Source organism: Phaenicophaeus curvirostris, chromosome 20 (genome assembly GCF_032191515.1).
Source record: "Phaenicophaeus curvirostris isolate KB17595 chromosome 20, BPBGC_Pcur_1.0, whole genome shotgun sequence".
Taxonomy (NCBI): domain Eukaryota; kingdom Metazoa; phylum Chordata; class Aves; order Cuculiformes; family Cuculidae; genus Phaenicophaeus; species Phaenicophaeus curvirostris.
The window spans coordinates 7,889,481-7,908,424 of record NC_091411.1 but is presented as its reverse complement, the minus strand read 5'-3'; the positions used below and the strand labels follow the sequence as shown (position 1 = coordinate 7,908,424).

The following is an 18,944-nucleotide window of genomic DNA, read 5'->3' as shown; positions in this document are numbered from 1 at the left end:
TCCAGGGTATTAAACCCAGGGGCTGCTGCCTCCTCGACAAGGAATAAAACACTTGTATGGCAGCAGATCCATGTGCATCTGGGTTATAGAAAACTTGCCTTGGATAAATCAGATCACCCTGGCTGACGTGACGTTGAGAGTTTTACCAGAATTAAAGCTCAGGCTGATTTCTCCGATCACCTCAAACAACTCGAGCGACGGCGCGAGGACGCGGGGTCTGCGGGTGCCGGACCTGGGCGAGCGCAGAGGGAGCAGAAGGAGCAAACCAGACTGGAAATACTTCACCCACAAGACACCTCGTGGGAATTTTATTATATAGAGTGTAAAATGCAACTGTCAGTCAAATAAAAAGAACACTTTTTTGTTTTTAAACACCATGCTCAACATTACCCAATCGCGTTTCTTTATAGTTAGACATTTCAAGCATAAGGAAAAATAAAGGAAAGAACCCAAGAACAGTAACTTCAGTACATTTCAAAACGGAATGTCCCGCAGGGCAATTAAAAATGCAAGAAAAAATAGCTTCAATTCCGTTTTTCCTTTAAAAATACACTGTTATCTGTACAAGAAACACTACAGTAAACATTGGAAATCATATTATCCCTTTTATTAAATCAAAATTATTTAGCGCATACTGTGGTTAATACTAGATTCATTTCTTTCTCTCTAGGCAATTTGACAAATATTAGATAAGAAAATATTTAAAAGAAATGAAAAAAGCAAAAAACACCTTGGAATTAAAAAATAGTTACTACTTTTAATATGGTTTTATGTTCCACAGTGTTTGTTAAAGGTACTAATAGCAGATTCATTTTAATATTAAAAATAACAGTATTTATATTTCTGAGAGCATAGAGGAAAGGCTTTTTTCTTCTTTTTTTTTTCTCTTTTTTTTTTTTTTTAAACAAGCTTGGAGGTCTTAGATCCATAAATGCAACTAACAATGGAGACATGAAAAAATGTATTGCTAAAAAAATTAACACATTTTTATATTACCCCTTTAGACTCTAGAAATTATACAAACCCTACAAAAATGCCCCCTCCCCACCCATAACTTGCCTGACAGCAAACCAGGATCTGCCTCAATACAGAATTCACATAATTAATTACAATACATATAGTTCAGGTTTTAAAAAAAATGCAATAAAATCAAAAGACAGCCAAGATACAAGAAATTAGAAGTAAAACATTTAATGAATTTACATATTTAAGAATATTTAAATACTGTTTAAAATTTTCACTCCCTGTTTAGGATTTGTTACATACCACCTAAGACTTCCAAGCCACTCTTTCTGTCGCAACAGAAAAGATCAAAAAAGGAAAAGGAAAAAACCACACACAAACCCAACGTGTTGAAATGTCACAGCTCTGGGGTGCGTTTTGGTGCCTGCAAATTCTCTGGCTTCTCTCCAAAAAGAATCCTGGAGGTTTTGTTTATTTTTTTTTTTTATACAAATTTGGAAACAAAATTACCAGCATGTCCATCAGTTTAGTAGGTTACTAATTGTTCCTGATTCTTAGAAAAGTTCAGTATCGATTATCCTACAACTAGTGTTTCACAAACAAACAGAAAAGTCTTCATCAAAATGGTTGCAAATCTAGAAACCTCTGTTACAAAAAGGTTTTCTTCCACAATGATTCCAAGAGGAAAAAAAAAAAAAAAAAATTGCCGCGAGGACCTTGTTCTACTGCTCCTGGAGAGAGAAAGGGGAAAGGAAAAGTTACTCAGCAGCAGGAAATTCTCCAAGCTGTGGAGCCCTCCTCCCCAGACGCAGCCAGGTCTGTCGTTCCCGCAGCAGCCGCGCAGGGTATCTCCCTCCAACGATGCTCTGAACCGCTGTCGAGAGGATCTCTGCCCTAACGCCCGCTACCCCTGAGCTCTCTCCTTCCAGGAGTTCACGCTTCTTACTGAACAAGATCTCTCTTCTCTAGAGGGCCAGACTTTGAGAGAGGAATGAAGAGAACTCCCTTTTATCACCGCTTCTAGGTCACACTTGGCCAGCGCCTGCGGCAAGCGCCGATTCCTGCACCCGGCTCGCCCCGCTCGACCTCGCCGGTGCCGGAGAGCAGCAGTGGGGAGGCTGCAGCTGCCTGAGGACCCTGCTGGCTCCCCACGCCGCCCGCATCCACACCAGCCGCTGCTCCCAGGAGCCAGAGGGAAAACACGGCTCAGCAGGGAGAAGCGTCTCAACACACTAAGGTGCACGCGTGTTTTGCTTCTTGCCAAGCACTAAGAGTTTTGCTCTGTGAACCCAGCCCTGCGGGTACGACTGGGATAAATCGCACAGCTCCCCAGTGGTCCCAGTGCCAGGTGAGGCGAGATTGTACTTGGCAGCTGGTTAATCCAAATTCTTTTTCAACAGCTTTCCACTCCCCTTCAGGACAGGGAGCTCCCTCCAGAAGGAAGCACACGGCCCTTATCCCAGCACAAAACTGGCAAGAGTAAAAGCAAAGCCTGCACACAGTCCCAGATTACACGATGTGACAGTGCTGTGATACCTCACCAGCCTGACTCCTTTTACTTTAATTCCCTGAAGCCACAAAACAGCACAGGAGTTAAGGAAAGGTTGCCAGAAGAAACAAAATAACCCCCCAGTCCTCTCGCCAAGCCCCCACACTCCATACATGGAAACAAGACTGATGCTGAGACAATCCAATCATCCCTCCGTGATCACTTCCTCAGCCACAAAATCTCCGCTTCATCCTGTGAGCCCAAAGCAGAGTATACCGACCACCGCAAGGCCAACGCATGCAGTTTCCCAAGGGAAAGAGCAGTGGGGTCCAGGGAACACAAATACAGACCTGGCTGTGGGCCTGAGCCTGCCCTAGTGTCTGCCCATAGTAGGCAGCCTGCTGTCTGTAATACTCTGCCCACGCCATCGTGTAGTCCGGCTGGGAACTCGCCTGAGAAGCAGCACTGGCAGCATGACCTGGAGGGAGAAAAGAGAAAAGGAAGAGGTGAGCAATTCAGGTAGATCAAACCCATGCTTAGGATCTCCTTTTGTAAAGCTTAAAGAAGAGCCAGTGCCCTTCTAACAGCTGCAGACATCTGAAAGATCCACACTGGGTATCTGCTGTTTGGATATGACAGGACAGGCTTTCAGGTGGCTCACAAGGGACAAGCTGACAGCAGCCAGAAAGCACTGAGAGACCATTCCTGCAGCTGCAGGGACACAGTCCAACAGCTCGCACCCTTCATCCTCGGCCCTACGGCTCCAGCAGCACGGTGTCAAAAGCAAATCCAGAAGCTGGCATCATACACTTCTCAACGTAGGGGAGAATGCCAGGTCCATGCTTTCCCCACGTGAGCCGAGCTCTCCTACCCTCTTGACAACCCAGCTTCAGCTTCCTAGGTGTTGTTAGCACCCCTTCTTGCTGTGTTTTCCCCAGGCAGGCCAACAGCCAGCGTGGACACGAGGACTACTGTGGTCTGTGGTTCAGTGGGAGCACCTCTCCCAAGGCACGACAGCAGACAGCACCGAGAGCTTCAGCGACGTGCACCAGTGGGAGAGGTCCAAAGGGGTTTTGTGAGGACTGGAAGCTAATAACGGCAGGGGATGGAGACACAAGTAATTGGATTAGAGTTAATTCTCTTTAGAACAAGTGGTGATTAATCTCCAACAGCCCTGTTTCACTCACTGTTTTTTGAAATACTCTTTTCATGCTTCACTGAAATCAGGGTGGCTGTTGTGCTGCTGGCTCTGTTGGCCGGTGCAAAGATGACAACAAGGGGCACAACGATATGGAGCAGGTGACAGTTTCCAGCCAATGACATCTACCTTTCTACAACACAGGCTCTGCAGCAGCTACCTCAGTTGCCTAGCTTTCACATTTCAGCTTCTGCAGGGTTGGGAATCTTCAGTTCAGGGAAAGCTGAAGAAAAGCTGAAGTTCCTGCTTTCACCTCACCTGTGCCCTGTTGAAGGGCATTAAGCTACATCTCCCCACTGCTGGGACCTGCTCAAGCCAAAGCACCCTGGCTGGGAGCTGCTCCACGTGCACATCAACCACCCAGGGCTGTCAGCCTGCTCACATCTAGCGCAGGGATGGAGCCTTCAAACCCTTAACAGGACTGAGCCCTGTCAAGTCCACCTCCAGCCATGGAGCTGCCGAGAAAACGTCCATGTTTTGAATCATCTCACTTAGTTTTCAGGGCTCTGCAACCTTCCTCCCCGTGCTCACCAGCAGAGCACATCTGAAGGAGCCCCAGCAGGCAGTGTCTAACCGTACCAGGTGCCCAGCACAGAGCCTTCAGCCAGACACACAGCAAACAAAGCAAGCTCTGAACAGAAAACAGCAATCAGAAAAGTGCAGAGAGAGGCAGGCAGAGTGAGAGCGTGAGTGCTTTAGCATAAGCCACTGCACATGGACAGGAGGCAAGGACAGGAGGGATGCGTGGAGGACAGCTCTTTCCAGCCCATCCAACTGCCTGTGCTTCATGTACAGCTCTGCCCTGCGATGCTGGCTGAAGGGGGGCTTTGAAGTGGGGGAAAGGGGGAAAATAATACACTGAAGTGTGAAGTGGGTGGAGGGAACAGGGCAGCAGTGTCCTGTCCAGGGGCATAAAAGCGGGTTAAAAGACTTGACCAACGCTACAAGTCAGGACCTTTTCTGGCAGAGGTCAAGGCTGCCTCAACTGTCCACCTGCTAATGCCAACAAAGGGCCTCCTTCAATGCCTTTTCTTCTTAGGAGAATTACAGTCCGCAGCAGGCTGAAAGGACACGCAGCTAAATGCATTTCACAGCAAAATGTTTCCCCAGCCAGTTAATTTATTTAAGATGGGGGAAGTAATTAAAATCTAAATACATGTGTAGGGGTGGGGGTCTGCCCCTCCTCCCACAAGAAGGGCACTCTCGAGTCTGTCCCTAGGAAGCCTGCTCAGAAAACAACTCAGCCGGCTCTTTGACAGGGCTAGCAGAGCTGTGAACAAATAGGCTGCAGCACACGGGGAAGGAACCCTTCCCCAGATTGTTTTCAAATTAAAACTTGATGTGCAACAGCAGGTATTTATGTAATTTCTCACAATACTCCTCCAACACCTCTGTGAGCTCCACCTGGCCTGACTGGGCACCACTGAGATCAGCAGGAGAGGAATGAGGTGAAGGCTGCCTAAAGCACAGTATTATCTTGTATGTCCTCTTCTCCTGACCAAGACTGGTTTCAGCATGCCTGGCTACAAACAGGAACATGGAGGAGCCTAAGTAGACATGGGAGTAGAGAGCCAACATTTTCCACCAGGTTCAACAGCAGAAATAAAACATCTGCCTCCAAAAAACAGCCTTGTGGTACCCATCCTAAGGAATAATAATGGCAAGGCAGGATGCTTCACTGGTCTCAGGAGCCACCAGAAACCTGACATCCCACCTCAAAGCAGCCATCATTGGGATAAAAGCCACGCTACCAGTGATCAGGGGATTCAGAGGGTCTGTGCTTACATCACAGCACTCCTCCACACACATCTGCTGCTCAGGGAAGTATTTTGCTGTGTGGTCCCATAGGTGAACCTGTGTTTCACAGGCATGAAGCAGCGACTGCAAAGGGAGCACCAATCCTTCTCCAACCCAAGTCCTAGACACTTACTTGGGACTTGTTGTCCAGGCTGCTGCCATGTCTGGTAGGTACTGCCCCAGCCCTGTGTCATGAACGCCTGAGGACCACTGCAGAGGACAAAAAGGCACACTGAAGTAGGCAATAAAACACCTAACAGGCCATATATATGAAGTTGCCCACAGTAGTGAAATGGCTACATGTAGTCAGTAGCTGGTGAGCAAACAGGTGAATTAGGAGCAAAAGAAACACTGTAGGTGTGACTGCCAACTCTCTCCATATTGGCCCCTTCATGAAGCCAAGACAAAGATACATCCTAGTTAACAGTCCCTCATGATCTATGCAGTTGAGGCTTCTTTCCATGCTCCCATTGTGTTTTGGAGATGCCATTACCTACCTTGCTTATAATTTAATAGCTAAAATCTTTCCTGCAGCCAAGCTTCAAGGTTTCATCTCACTTGCTTCTTGTTTCTGAATGCTCAGTCTTTAAAAAGCTCCACTTATATATCACCCCTTCAAGGGCCCCCCACCCTTCTTTCAAGGCTTTTATAGCTCTCAGCCCTACCCCAAACCCCATCCCTGATAAGACAGAGAAACTTACTTTTGATGAGGTGTAGCGGGTGCTTGGCTGAACGGACTTTGACCAAATCCTCCAGGTCCACCAATGCTGGTACCCTGTTAGAGAAACCACAAACACTTAATGCCAGCTCCAGGCACAGGGTGGAGGCAGTGTCAGCAGTGAGCAAGGGGAGAAGACAGGCTCGGATACGTTTACTAAACCTCTGCACCTGAAAAGTGTTTAATTCTCCAAGGACAAAGTTCTCAGGACTGTCAACACACTCGAGGAGCCCAGCTTCAAAAGCAACTCTGGCCAGCCCCCAAAATGACTGAAAGGACTACAGCATAGTGAGACGTTTTCCTTTGAACAGCTTGGATCCTGAGGTTGGGATCAAGCCTTCTCCTCCCAGGCAGTTGAGCATAAAGGTTGCCGTTCAGCTTTACCATGCCCCAGGTTCAGTATTTTCCACACTTTCTTTTACCCATGTCTCCCCATTCAGTAGTACTCCAGCCTGGCATTATTAAGCTCCAATACCACAGCACTGCATTAAGTGGAAGATAAAAGTCATCCTAGATTTACCGGAGCAAGGAGTAGAGTGTTACATTCAGGATGATGATGCCAGGATGGTGTCATTCTCATGCAGAGACACTACTGTCTTTCCTTCAAAAAATCTCTTCCGACAGCCTTCTCATACCTTATTGCTGTTTTTCCCTCGCGTACACTGCACACTACCCTTAATTGTGTCAGCAAACAGTCAGATCCTTCTGGGACCACAGCAAAAATTAGTCCAATGATTGCTGGAGGACCATCAAAGTTCAAGACAGCTGCTAACAGGCAAATGGTTTTGAAGCTAAAAAACGTTAAGTGTGTGTATCCTGTGCTATCCTGTAAGTCTAGGCCTATATGTACCCAAGAATGGAAACACCATGTCTGGAAGAGACAGACCAAGACCAACAGAGATGGAACTTACACCAACTTTCTCATCTATGAGATGCCTAGCGAGTTCAATTTGCTGGGGGAGGCCTCTGATTGTGAATATTCGTACACCAGGGTCTGTGTTTGGAGGTGGGTTTCTCTGGAGCTCCACATGGGCTCCAGACTGTTGATTTATGCTTTTGATGTTCTCACCACCTGAAAAAAAAAGAAAACCAAGATGTAAGAAGGGACATTCTTCATCTCTTTTTGTAAGACATAACAAAATCAGGTTCTGGTAATGGAATATAGTTTCAATTGCCTTCTGTGCATCTCAAGGGCTGGGGGTGGCAATAGCAGCTACAGTACCTGAGCTCACAGGGCTCCTTTAAACTGCGTAAGCATGACCTGAAACTGAGCTACTGCAACGGTTTAGGGGGTCATGGATGGTGCAGTTTTAAGAATACACACAGCTGCCCCGCAAGCACACTGCTAGGCTCCCAACAAAACATGGCATGGCTGAGACACGCTTTGACAAACCAGATGCAAAACCCAAATTCAGGTGGTTTTGCACTGCTTTTTGTGACCCTCAAGAACAGAAAGTTGCCTGCAACTGGAACACACTTTTTCTTTCCTCCACGAGGCTTTTTTTCCCCCATCACTAGATATTTCATTCCATTAAGGCAAAAAGCAACCAGTCAAATACCTTGTAGCTTAAAACCAGAGGTAAAGCTTTCTCATAATGATGTGCTGTTCAATAGCTTATTCCCTTGAAGAAACCTCGCTTACCACGCTTCCTATTCCCACTGCAGCGCGCAGATCCCTCCGCACAACCGCAGCAGTGCAGGATTCCAGGCAGTCTTCCACTATTTCAGAGCTAGTTGTGCATGCAGTGAACATATCTGGCTAGTTTGCCATCTGGATACACTAAAGCACAGGAGCGCTTCGAGCAGGATGCCACAGGGCCAGCCAAAGTAGATCCGATTTCCCCAAGACCTGTTAGGTCTCAGTCTCTTAATGAAATTTGCTTAACAAAAGCCTCAGCCAATGTTACAATGGTTCAATTCTTCTTTTGGGAGCTCACACAACTTACAGACTGGCTCCACTCAACTGGAGAAATTAAAGGGTGTGGGGAAGGAAGAGGTTTTACAACTTTTAAATCACAAAGCAAAAATTACCAGCCAAAAGGACATAGAGCAAGCAGGAAAGGGAGCAAAGAGACCTAATTGGAGGCTTTTGTTTGGTTTTAATTAAAAAGAGTCTCAAAAAATAACCTCCTCGGTTTTCCTTGCATTTCCATCTCTATACATGCAGCACAACTTCAAAACAAACTGTGGATGTTGCAGACACTTGTTCATTTCATTGTAATGGACTCGTGACCTTTTTAACATCTTAAAGCCTTCTTGGGGAAGGGAGGAGGAAAAGTTGCCAAAGGGCAATTAACTCTTTCTAAATGAATTTTTGAAGATGCATTTAACAAAAGATAATCGTGTCACATCCCCAGGCAGACAACAGCGATTGTACTGTGCAGCCAAAAGCCAAGCCACTTATTTTCAGTGAAGCATGGGAAAGCAGCAAGATGAAGTTTCAAAACTAAGAAGTTTGTTTTGTTGTTTTTCTTTTTTTAACACCCTGCTTTTGCCAGATGCAGACTTGTCTGAAGTTCTGGATTTTACACATGGAGGGGAGATCTGAATCAACAGCCTACTTAATGAAAAGAGGAGACCTTTTCAGCCAAGACAATCTAGATCACGAAGGAGTGGGAGAACTTTACTGGGTGACAGAGCCATAACCATAGGTAGCTACTCACACAACAGACTAGGCTTCTCCTTCCAAAACAGGGATTAAAAAACGAAACTTTCTCAAAGTGGAAGCAAGGTGAATATAGATTTCAAATCATTTTCCCATTCAGCACCACGCTGGCAGCAGTTGGGACTGTTTCCCCACCAGCCCCTCTTGGACTGTATTACAGGATCAAGTTAGCTGGCTCTCTAGGTTTGGTCAGAGGCCGTGAGCTCCTTCCTACCACCATACCAGGACGTGGTGCCCTTCTCAGCCCTGCCCTCCAGTCTGGTACGCGTTGAAGTGCTCCCTCCCATCTGAGCTATCCCAATTCAGGCTCCGGAGCATGTAAATGAAGTGACGCAGTCAACATGATGCTGTGCGGTGCCGGAAGGAGTTCACCTTCCCCCATGGCGAGGTGACCCGCTCGGCACATGGTGCCTGTCTATAGAAGCATTCAGCAGCCTGCTCCATTCTTCTACCTGATGGGGGGCAGAAGTGATCCAAGAGTGGCCCCCCAGCTGGACGTGAAATTGTAAAGCAATTAATCAAACCTGCTAAAAGGCAGAGCTGACAAGAGCCGGGCCGGCCACGTTATCTGTCAATATTGCTGTATTTATCATGGAAATCCAGCGGGGGCCCAGAGAGGCAGTGGTTTGTTTCCAAGCACCACCAAACAGAGAAAGCGCTTGACATGTGTATGGCGCTCGTCTCCACCCTTCCTCGAGCCTTTCAGAAAAGAAAAGCTGCACCTACCCACCCTCTAGAGGAAAAAGCTACATACATGATTCGCAGGGAAACATGCACTTCGTATCGGCTCATAAAGGCTCCCGCTCCCAAGCTGAGAAGCGATGCTCACAAAGGCCCAGATCTTCTATCATATATGTTGTAGAAACTGAGCTGGGAAATCTCATCTTTATCTTCTCCCCACTTTGAGTGGTGAGGTGGAGCTGGAAGCACAGCAGCAGTTACCTGGCCACATGGCATACACTATACCTGGGAGCCAAGATACCCACTGCATGGGTCCTAATGTCAGAGACCAAGCTAAGTATGCTCAGAAGACTCAGATCTTACGCAGAAGGCAACTCCTACACCACAGCAAGGGGGTGCAGAAAAAAAAGGCAAAAAGAAAAAAGCGGGAAACTGCTCAGAAACTAAACTGGGGGAGCAAGGGTTTTACAATTGGCCACTGCTATAAAAATCCCACTAACATCCCCTCTCCCCTACACTACCCCACAGATAGCGGGAGAGGAAATAAGAATCAGGTGTCTTGCATCAACACATAGAGCATGTGGTACATCCATCCAGGATCAGGCCCCAAAGGCAACGCTGCAGCCATCACTCACTTGACAAAAGTGAAGGCTGCAATAGACTAAGAGCACAGGCACTGTGAGAACACTGATTACAAGGTGGTATTACAAAGCTACAAGCACTCAAATCACCATACAACTAATAATTAGTCACTCCAGAAAGCTTCTGATCCAGCTAGGTAAGAATCCCTATTTTGCTGTTGTGGAAACAAAGGTAAAAAGCTCCCCCTCACCCCCACTGTGAGTCTGAGCCAGGCCTTGCACTTGAATGCTAGGACAACCAACTCTGCTACCTGCATTTATCTTCTCAGCACACAGTGCTCTCTGTAGTCACAAATGCTCCACTTCAGCGCACTGCTGAACAAGTGACCTTTTCTGATCCTTTATTAAGATGACTAATGGATACAGCAATAAAGTTTCATTATAATTTGATTTTTTCCATACATATAACTCTCACTTATGGGCTTAATATTTGCCCAAGTGGACTGCTCAGTGAAAGCAAGCACAATCGCCCTGCAATTTCCTTATAATGGGCAGTGCAGGTGGTTTTTCACATTGAAAAGTTTTCCACTTTGTGAACAGGTTTACGGCAAAGAACACCACCTGAAAACGACTGTAGATGCATCCTTGTCCGATATCTGTGCTCCCTGTCATCCAATAAGGCAGGAGTTCGGAGTGCGATAGGGGCCAGACAAATGGCAGGGAACAAGCAAGACACAGCAGGGCTGTGCAGGTGGGGAAAGAGGCCACAACATGTTCCATTGCAAGCTCACTCCTGCCCAACAGAACTGCAGGAAACTAAATGTCACTAAAACATGGCACAATGCCCTCAAGTATCTGCCACCTTTACCGCTGTAGCTAATCTGTTCCTATTCTGTTCACCTCATCTCTGCTGAGGATGAAAGCCAACTGTGATTACTTAAATACCAGTTAGGGCATATGTCATTCTTTCTGAACTAAGCAGACAGAAAAATTAAATACAACTCCTTTGATACATCAGTGTATTAACTCAGAAGCATCACAACAATTTAGAGTGATAGAGCTCTTCTATTTCTGGCTCTAATCTAAGTACTGCCATTACCCGATGCGCAGCTCATGCTTTATGATGACCAGACTGCTGCTGACGCTCTGGTTTCAGAACTGTCTTGGGGTTGTGCTGGCTCATGAGAGGAAGGTCTGAGGACTCCTTGTCCTCCTCCCTAGCATGGAGTGATCCAACAGCTTAGGGAGCCAAGGGGCCTCTGTGGCACTGAAGAGGCTTGTGTGAGCAAGACAAGGTGAACCAGCCTGCTCTGCGATAGGCTTGGATACAGACAAATCCTACTACTTCACTTTATTCAGATACTTGAGGTATGTGGCTGGAGGCAGCTAGTGTTATTACCACATTCGGAGACCTTCCATTTTATCACATGGCACTCGGAAATCCAGAATGATGAAATGACTGTTTTGCTCATCCCTGATAAACTGTCCTTTAAATGAATTCTCTACAAAAAGAACCCACAAATGAACCTGCCTTTTCTCAGCCAGCTCCTTGTTATAACAAGCTTACTTGACAGCACTGCATGAAGAGCCTCTTTCACATATTGTGAAGAAGGACCTGGAGAGTACAATTATGAGTGAGAGCATCACAAAGAAAACAACCACAAATGCTTATAGCTTGTTCCTACGCTGCATTCACTGGCCACTAAATACCTGCAATTACAGAAAACTCCAAAGCGTCACTGTCAGACAGCAAGAACGTGACCATTCTCAGCAAGGACGATTACAAGCTCTGGTACTCGGCACCACTGGGCCTACCTTTGCCTATAACAAGACCACATTTATCGGCCAGCACGGTGTAGGTGATTTCCTGCACGCCCCCAGGTGCTCCAACACTCCAGTCTCCACGGCCACGACCTCTTCCTCGGGCGACAGGCAAACTTCCAAAGCCATCTCGTTCCTTGCAAGGCAAAAGATTTGTATCAGTGGTTTGTTTGTTTGGTTTTTGCTGGTCCCAACGTACATTAAAAAACAAAATAAAGCAAGGTAAGTTAAATTGCATTATAATCAATGGCACTGAATTAAGATATTCTTGGACTTCAGTTTCACGTTCAAGATTTTGAAGCACTTAAAAGAAATGCCACGTAACGTAGGTTATAGTTGCCTTCCTGACTCAGGAAGATATTTATATATTTTTAAATGCATGCCTTTATATCTGCTGAAATAAACCTATAAACAAGCATCAACGACTAAAGTAGTAGTTTGTGATGGGGGCTTTCCTTAGAGCGACCAATAGATCTTGACATTGACACACACAAGTTGCTTCCAAACCCTTTCAAGTTTCATTCTTTAAAGAACTCTTGGAATTACTCAGGCAAAATGCACATTTTTGAAAAACTTCCAAAGAAAGCTTTCAAGTCCAAAGAAACTTAAAGGACATACCAATCAGGGGCAACTGATTTCTCCAAAAGCAAAGGCCACAGGCAGTCAGAGGCTATCACAACAGACCTCAAAATTTAAGTGCATGATTAAAAAAATTGTGAAATCAAGTATTTAAATGAGATCTTGGAGCAAGAAGAGATATCGAGACCTGTCCACGATAGAGAAATTACTCTCAGATATCTGGTCTGTCATGCTCTAATATCTCTACTTCCCATAATACAAAGGAAAGACAATGTCCTTCACGAATCTGCCCTACTACATCACCCATCTTTGTGGGCCTCGCTCTTGGACAACGCAATGTGCTGGTGTCTTAGAGCACAGTGATCCATTGCCTTCCTCTGCTTTTCTCAAAGCAACCAGACCAGAGGACTGGAGTCTGAAAAGGAGGCACCACGGAGCACTGCTAATGCTCTGCTGTCTAAGCATTCCTCAGCCCCGCTAAGCAGAGCACGCAGTCACACGCTACTGCTGGACTCCATTCCACCAGGTCACCACTTCCAAATAGTTTAAAACAACTAAACATATGGGGTAAACATGGAGCTACAATGAGACCTTGTAATACTGTCTGAGAATAGGAGACCTTCTCATAGCTCAGTTAGCCCATATCACATTAAAAAACCCAAATAAACAAACCCCAAATCTAGCAGTCTTCTGGCAGCAGCATGCGTGGACTACCACAGTGAAAATTTAACACTGCATCACCCACACAGCTGCATGCAGGCAAACTACATTCTCAGACAAGCACCTTCCTCCCAGCAGCCTCCAGAACCCACCTGTGCTGTGAGAATGAGCTCACTGATGATGTGTGCTGCGTGTTGACACCTATCGGGAAGCCCCATGACCTGTGCGACTCTCTCAGAACTAATCCCATCATCTGTGAAGAGAGGTGGCAAAGACTAAATTAAAAGGAGAAAACATCCTCCCACCAACAAAAGCTTCCTTCTAGCACCACTATTGCTAGCAGCGTTTTCACATAACTACCCCATAAGCTACCTCTTCCCTCCACCTTCAGCCCCTCTTCCATGTATCAAAAGACGACAAAACCCAGCCCACATTGCAAAGGGAACAACATTCAAAAGGCAACACTTTCAAATGTCAAAAAGCCATGAAAGAGACTGCTATAATTTTAAGAGGACAAAGGCAGCTTTGATAGGTGATCAGACAGCCAAGGACCCAGAGAAAGTTGCTTAGAATTAATCAACTCCTGATCCCCAAAGGCTTTAATGTCCTGACCAAGAATTCTTTAACAAGAAATAAGGGGTTTTTTGTGATTGTTATTTTGTTTATCCATAAAAATTACCACTCAAGACAAGACTGCTGTGACATCTAATGTTTGCAAATGAGCTGTATACAGTCTTACTCTCTGAAAAACAGAAAGTGCACAAGGAAGCAGCACATCGTATTCAAATGGGTTTCAGAAAGAAAGACAATGCACTTTTAAACTAGGAAAAGCCTAGCTGCTGTAACCTTAGATCATATTCGCTTTAGCAATCCCAAGCTGGATGGCTGGTCAGAAAGCAATGGCTCTCCATCCTCACACAAACCTGGTTTAAATTGAATCCTAACTCCAGCATCATTCTGAATCTTTTTGATCATTTCTCCATTTCTTCCTATCACAATTCCAACAGCAAACCTGGGCACAGAGACCTGATGGGAAAGGCAAAGCAGTATGAAAGCTCAGAGAACTAGACTGAATTACTCTGATTTTACCTATGAGGACAGGCCACGTTAGGCAGCTTCAGGCTACAGAACCATATCCCTTAAGAAAAACAAACATGTGGCCACAAATCCCTTCCCCACTAAATGAAGTCTGCACTACAAGAATGCAGCTTAAAAAGTCAATTAGAAAAGTGCCATCTGGGAGTCCTCGAAAACTCCCTCCTTTGCAGCCAGGCTCGCTCTTCTGGCAACAGAACACAACGCATTTAAAAATAAGCTTACAGGTTACACGTGCAGTTTGATGACTTCCACCCACTACCCATCCCACAGGGAGGTTAGCAGAGTACTCATGAAGAAAACGTACCTCTATGCTGCCTCCTCCCATTCTAGAACTGAAATCATTGCGTACGCCTCGGAAGTCTGCCTGATCTTTCTCTCGGATGATCTCCAGTACCATTTCCCTCGCTTGCTACATAAGGAAAGAAGTTACAGTTAGCTTAAAAATATTCTGCTTGCCATCTTGGTCAGGGCCTCAGTGCTGGCTAATGGTCAGGCTTCAGACAAAGTTAGTTCCATCTGCTTAACGGAAACAGTACTCTGATTCAGAATTTTTTACCAACATCAACGGAGATCTGTTCTTGATGGCATCTTCCATTTCTTAACAAAACCTGCCACGTTTGCAAGGTGGCAGTTTCTTGTGTGCAAGTGCTGCCTTTGGTTTTTCAAAAAGGCCCTTTAGCTTTTAAAATATCTTTGATTTGGTTTTGATTTTACATTGTTTTTAAATTCAAGGAAGGGAAGGCCCTTTCCTACTGGACAGGACTGAAATCAATACAGTAAGGTAGAAGCTCTGGCAGCAGAGCAGACAGCACGCTTGCTAAGAGCTAGAGAGCACAGAGCAATGAGGCAGGTGGGCAGCAGCAAGCTTACTGACAGTCGGAAAAATTAACTCCAAGCCTGCAGAAATCCTGCAAGACATTTTCTGAGACAAATGAATGTTCTTCCTACCAACCTGCAGCCCCCAAGCCCATTCACAAGCTTGCATGTAGCTGAGCTAGGAAAAAGGTACCTTAGAAATAATCTAGCAGTGGTCACCATTAAAAAAAAAGCCCAAAGCCTTTGCTTCTGTGTGTTACCAGTCAAGCTTTTACCACCTCAGTTCTATTTCCAAGTTTGAGGGACACTGGTGAGTCTGACTCCTTACATATTTTCCATGTCCCCATGGTAGTTTTTTATAGAAGGAATATTCAAGGCATTTCAGAGATGCCAAGACAGAAATAAGGGCAAAGGAGAGTTTTCATAGGGATCTGTTAGAGTTAAGAAACACTGTTGCAGCATCCAGAGAATCCCACCACCAAACCCAAGGATTCACTGAGCAGCATAAGTGCTTTCTAAGCGTGCTCAACTTATTCTAAGTGCCTCAGAGACCTTCCAGCCTATGCAGTGTCCATGTTTGCTTGGCATGATTTAAGGCACAGATGATGTGAGAACAGCAAAACTTGCAAGGCAGAAGAAACCACCTGGGAAGTGGCTGCACTTAAGGTATGATTTGGTTAAAAGTAGCAAGACTGCCACTTTTTGCATATCTATACCCTCAAAACAAACACAAGAATTTTGGAAAAAAACCCCACAACCCAAGCCCAAACATTTAAATCTAACAGCCCACCTGCAATAAGAGGTTTTCAAAACAAACCCCAAACTTGCTACCTCTGAGCAACATCAGCCTTTGCAACAGTTGATGATTAGGGAGATCCTATGAAACAGATCCATTTTTAGTAGAGACATGAATGCTAAGCTGGATTTAAATCTTCAATAAGGTATGAAAAGCACTTGATAAGTGCCACAGCTAAACTTTAATTCAAGCATTCCCATCGTGCCGCAATCTTCCAGTCTCCAGCTGATGACAGGTTCTTGCTTTGAACTGCAGGTATGAACACATCTGTAGAACCCCAACGCAAGGAGACTGAGGCACCAATATTGCGCAAACCCCTTGGTTTCAGGAGTTGTCATGGGATTTTCTTTTTTTAATTACCTGCGTCAATTGGCTGTCTGAGATAATGAACTTTCTCAAATGTGGGGTTAAATAAATGACTAAGAACCCATTTGCTCAAGTAACATATAGCTATGATTTTTGCTTCATGGACTGGAAAGCATTTCAAAGCTACTTCCTCCAAGCTCTCCTCCTGTCCAACATCTATGCGGAGTGAGAGCTCCTAGGTTACACTGTAAACAAGCCAACATTTGCTAGTCTGCTGTTTTAACTTGCTCTACTCAAACTTCAGCCTTACAGAACAAAGAAACCCAGCAAGGATCATTACATTTACAATTGGACTCAACTCCCATTAGAAGCTCAAATATGCTAGTTCAAATTTCTCCTCAGTTCTCTAGGGCAACTGCTTACTTTCATTACATACCTGTACTTTAAATGCATCTCCAGTAATACGGAGAGGTTTATCTGCTCCAGTAGGCAATGGACCATCTTGGATCATAATCATTTTCACACCTGTTCGCTCCTGAAGAAAAAGCACAGAGCACTTTGCTAAGCAGAGTCCCTAAAACAAGGGACCATATTTTGGCTATTAAACTTTACTTCAGTCAAATCATCAGCTTTATAGAATGCTACTTTAACTCTTCACGGGTACTTATAGCACAAATTCAGTGATAGTCCTACAGTGTAAAGGACGGCCAGGAAGTGTGTTACTGCTGAAGCTCTCAAACAGATGAATCCCTTGCAAAAAGAGAACCCCCTCTATCTCAACAACAGATTTTTTTTGTCCCTCTCCAAAATCTGTAGTTGTCTGCATAGAATAGTAATTAAGTGACCAGTCTTAAAACTACTGGATGACAGAGGCCTAATCAGGGCAGTCAAAAACCTACTTTTTGACCTAAGTGCTTTTCTGGAACCTGTTCTTTAGAAAACTTGTATCAGACAGAGGAATAAAGAATGTCTAGGAACATGGATTTATACATAACATAACACTTAATTAGAAAGGGGTGGGACGAGAAAAAAAAGGAAGACACACCAGCTTTACCACAGATCAGCAACAAAAGAGAAGCACAGCACTCTACAACAGTATGGCTGGCATTAAAAACTACTGCAGCAGTAGCAGAGATAGCCTTTTCTTGGCTACAAGGATCCCCTCCTAAACAGCACGCACCGAATGTTATCTTAAGCACATAAGTTTCTTTCACAGTTCTGGCAAAACTCCACTCCATGCGTAGCTGGGGCCAAACTGATTTCTTTAACACAAGATTGGATTTGAGTCCAGCTCTCCGAAGGCAGAAGAGTAGTCCCTGCTATAGAAGGTTAGAGCATTTAAGGCTCTCCATTTCAGCACGCTCTTGTTGATCTAGAGAAGCTGCAGTAGGGAAGAGAGCCCTAAAGTAAATGCATCTTGCGCACCTGCAACTGTTTTATTGTTTCACCTCCTTTGCCGATGACTAGACCCACTTTGGATGCCGGGATCAAAATCTCCTGAATCGTACTGTTGCCATCAACATCGTTGTGAAAACCAGGTCCGTTCCGACAGCGATCTACAATCTGCCCCAGTAGCCGTTTTGCTTGTCTTTGGAAAAGAATCGAGGGAAACAACCATTAGACAATATTGTTCCATGTGACCAAGAGACCAGGAACCATTGGAATGGGAAGCGATTGGGGAGAGGAGAAGTAGTGAAAAGATGAAGGAAACCATAGTTAGCATAATGTTTGCTTTTTTTTTTTTAAAAAAAATTCTGATGTATTTTCCCCTATCATGATTACTTATGAGCAGTCTGATTTTTGAAAGGGGAAGAGAGAAGGAAGAGCAGCAGCATGCTCTGACCTCTTTGGAAGTTAAAGATAACAGTTGAGCTTTAGCATTTGGGGTGCTTTTTGTGAATGAAGATGCTCTATGTTCTAAATTTTCCTAAACTTTAACACATATACAATATTTGGTAAACCTCAAGCTCTATTCTCCTTAGTCAAGACAAAAACCACACTCTGCTCTGATACCAACACAGCACAGGGGTAACCACCCTGATTCATCCCAGGCAACTGCCTTGCTCTTCTCTGCCTGCTCTTACCAGCAGCACCAGAACACTTTTCTAACACAGCCTCTGCCCCAAGCAGTAGGTGTTGAAGCTACACCGCGAAGCGAGGCAAGGATACTGCAGCAGCAACCAGTGAAAGACTGGGTTCTTCTACTCCTGGTGAGAAGAGACAGAAGCATTCGGGAGATTAAAAATACCTTCTCTAAAATCTTTAGCACATCAGAGGTAGGAGACAAGGTTTCCCTTAATCTTGAAGGCTCCTAGTACCAACACCGTCTCTTTCCTGCCCTTCTCCCAGAACCTTTCTCAAAGTAGGTAGAAGAAAGGGACCAGTTCCCTATTAGGTCTAAAGCAGCATCTTCCCTTCTCTCCAGTTCATATAAAGCCATATCAGCCACCCTAGAGGGACTGTCCTCTCCCTGGAGATTTGAAGAAGCAGTACACAGTCATCCCTCACAGACAACCACCCACGGCAGCTCGGAGTGGCTATCTGAGCCTGCACATTGCCTTCTCTCGACTTTCCTCAGAAAACAAGGCAGAAAGAGTTTCTGGAAGCATGCTTCAAATATTCAGGAAGAGTCTTAAGAGCCTTTACTCACCTATCTTTATATTTTGCTATCTTTGTATTTTAGTGACAATATAGAGACTGCAACAGTTTACACACAATGTATTTCAGATGTAAAGGGGTCACCTGCAAATCAACACCATTAGTTTGCCACTGGACA

General features: G+C 45.1%; 1 protein-coding gene across 3 annotated transcripts in view; it reads right to left on the bottom strand.

Moving 5' to 3' along the window:
* Window positions 1–275: 275 nt before the first annotated feature.
* The window catches only part of FUBP3 (far upstream element binding protein 3), a 36,945-nt gene continuing 18,276 nt past the window's right edge, over window positions 276–18,944 (bottom strand). For all 3 annotated transcript variants that reach the window (XM_069873580.1, XM_069873579.1, XM_069873581.1), the window contains 11 exons: window positions 17,594–17,756; window positions 16,605–16,703; window positions 14,555–14,659; window positions 14,076–14,178; window positions 13,305–13,405; window positions 11,908–12,049; window positions 7,077–7,237; window positions 6,149–6,222; window positions 5,581–5,657; window positions 2,803–2,930; window positions 276–1,694 (listed from right to left, as the gene is read on the bottom strand). In XM_069873580.1, the coding sequence (XP_069729681.1) occupies window positions 1,686–1,694; window positions 2,803–2,930; window positions 5,581–5,657; window positions 6,149–6,222; window positions 7,077–7,237; window positions 11,908–12,049; window positions 13,305–13,405; window positions 14,076–14,178; window positions 14,555–14,659; window positions 16,605–16,703; window positions 17,594–17,756 (1,162 nt within the window). In that variant the 3' untranslated portion in view covers window positions 276–1,685. The remainder of the gene's footprint in view (window positions 1,695–2,802; window positions 2,931–5,580; window positions 5,658–6,148; window positions 6,223–7,076; window positions 7,238–11,907; window positions 12,050–13,304; window positions 13,406–14,075; window positions 14,179–14,554; window positions 14,660–16,604; window positions 16,704–17,593; window positions 17,757–18,944) is intronic.